Source organism: Pygoscelis adeliae, unplaced genomic scaffold (genome assembly GCF_000699105.1).
Source record: "Pygoscelis adeliae isolate BGI_AS28 unplaced genomic scaffold, ASM69910v1 Scaffold85, whole genome shotgun sequence".
NCBI classification, from domain to species: Eukaryota; Metazoa; Chordata; class Aves; order Sphenisciformes; family Spheniscidae; genus Pygoscelis; species Pygoscelis adeliae.
In genome coordinates, this window is record NW_008824900.1 from 356,973 (window position 1) to 357,807 (window position 835).

General features: G+C 67.3%; 1 protein-coding gene across 1 annotated transcript in view; it reads right to left on the reverse strand.

Moving 5' to 3' along the window:
• The window catches only part of CDIP1 (cell death-inducing p53 target 1), a 26,884-nt gene that overhangs the window by 11,046 nt on the left and 15,003 nt on the right, over positions 1–835 (reverse strand). Inside the window, exon 4 of the mRNA XM_009324796.1 lies at positions 627–826. Within this exon, the coding sequence (XP_009323071.1) occupies positions 627–826 (200 nt within the window). The remainder of the gene's footprint in view (positions 1–626; positions 827–835) is intronic.

Here is an 835-nt window from a genome sequence, read left to right on the forward strand (position 1 = left end):
CCGTGGGCGCAGTCTGCGGGCGTGGGGGGGGGGGAGCAGGAGGGGCATGGGCAAGAGAGGCGAGTATTTGCCCCTGGGAGCCAACCATGACCCCTGCTGCTGCTGCTGCTGTTGCGAAGGGCAGCAGAAAGCACCCTGTCCCCGGGGTGTGCTGCTGCTGCCGCTACAAGGGTAAGCGCTTCGTTAGTGAGCGGTCACGCACCTCGCAGAGGGAAGGGACAGCCTGGTGAGACGCGTGCAGGCGATGAGCCCTGACCTACCTCCACTGCTGGGGCAGGGGGCTGCGACAAGCGCCCCCTCCCCTCCTGTAGCACCCGTTGCTGCCAGCACCGTGGGGTCTGGGCCCGGGGACAGTCTGCTCCTGCACAAAGGCCCTCTGATGCCAAGCTACACAACGGGCCTTCGGTGGTGGCACCTTCCCCTCCCCGGGCAGGAGCCCCGGTCTCCAGGCACTGTCACCCGAGGAACCCAGCTGCTGCCCCAGTAACACCTCAGTGCCGAGGCCTCCTCCACGCCCAACAGCTCGGCCAAGGCCACCAGCATCAAACCACCAGGACCAGGGCAGAGCGGTCACCATCACTGCGGGGCTGCTGGCGGCAGGGAGGCCCCAGCTCCGCTTGCAGCACCTACCCCACGAAGCAGCAGAAGAAGCCAAGAAGAAAGCTCATGAGCCCGATCTCGTAGGTGATCTTGGTGGTGATGGCTTGCTGGCAGTGGGGACACACCGTCTGCACGGGGGCGCCCTGGAAGATCTCTCCCTGCAGCACCGTCACTGTGGTGGCAGCCCCCGACGGGACGAGGACTGTCGCCGTGTGGGCCCCGGGGGAGGGGGGGG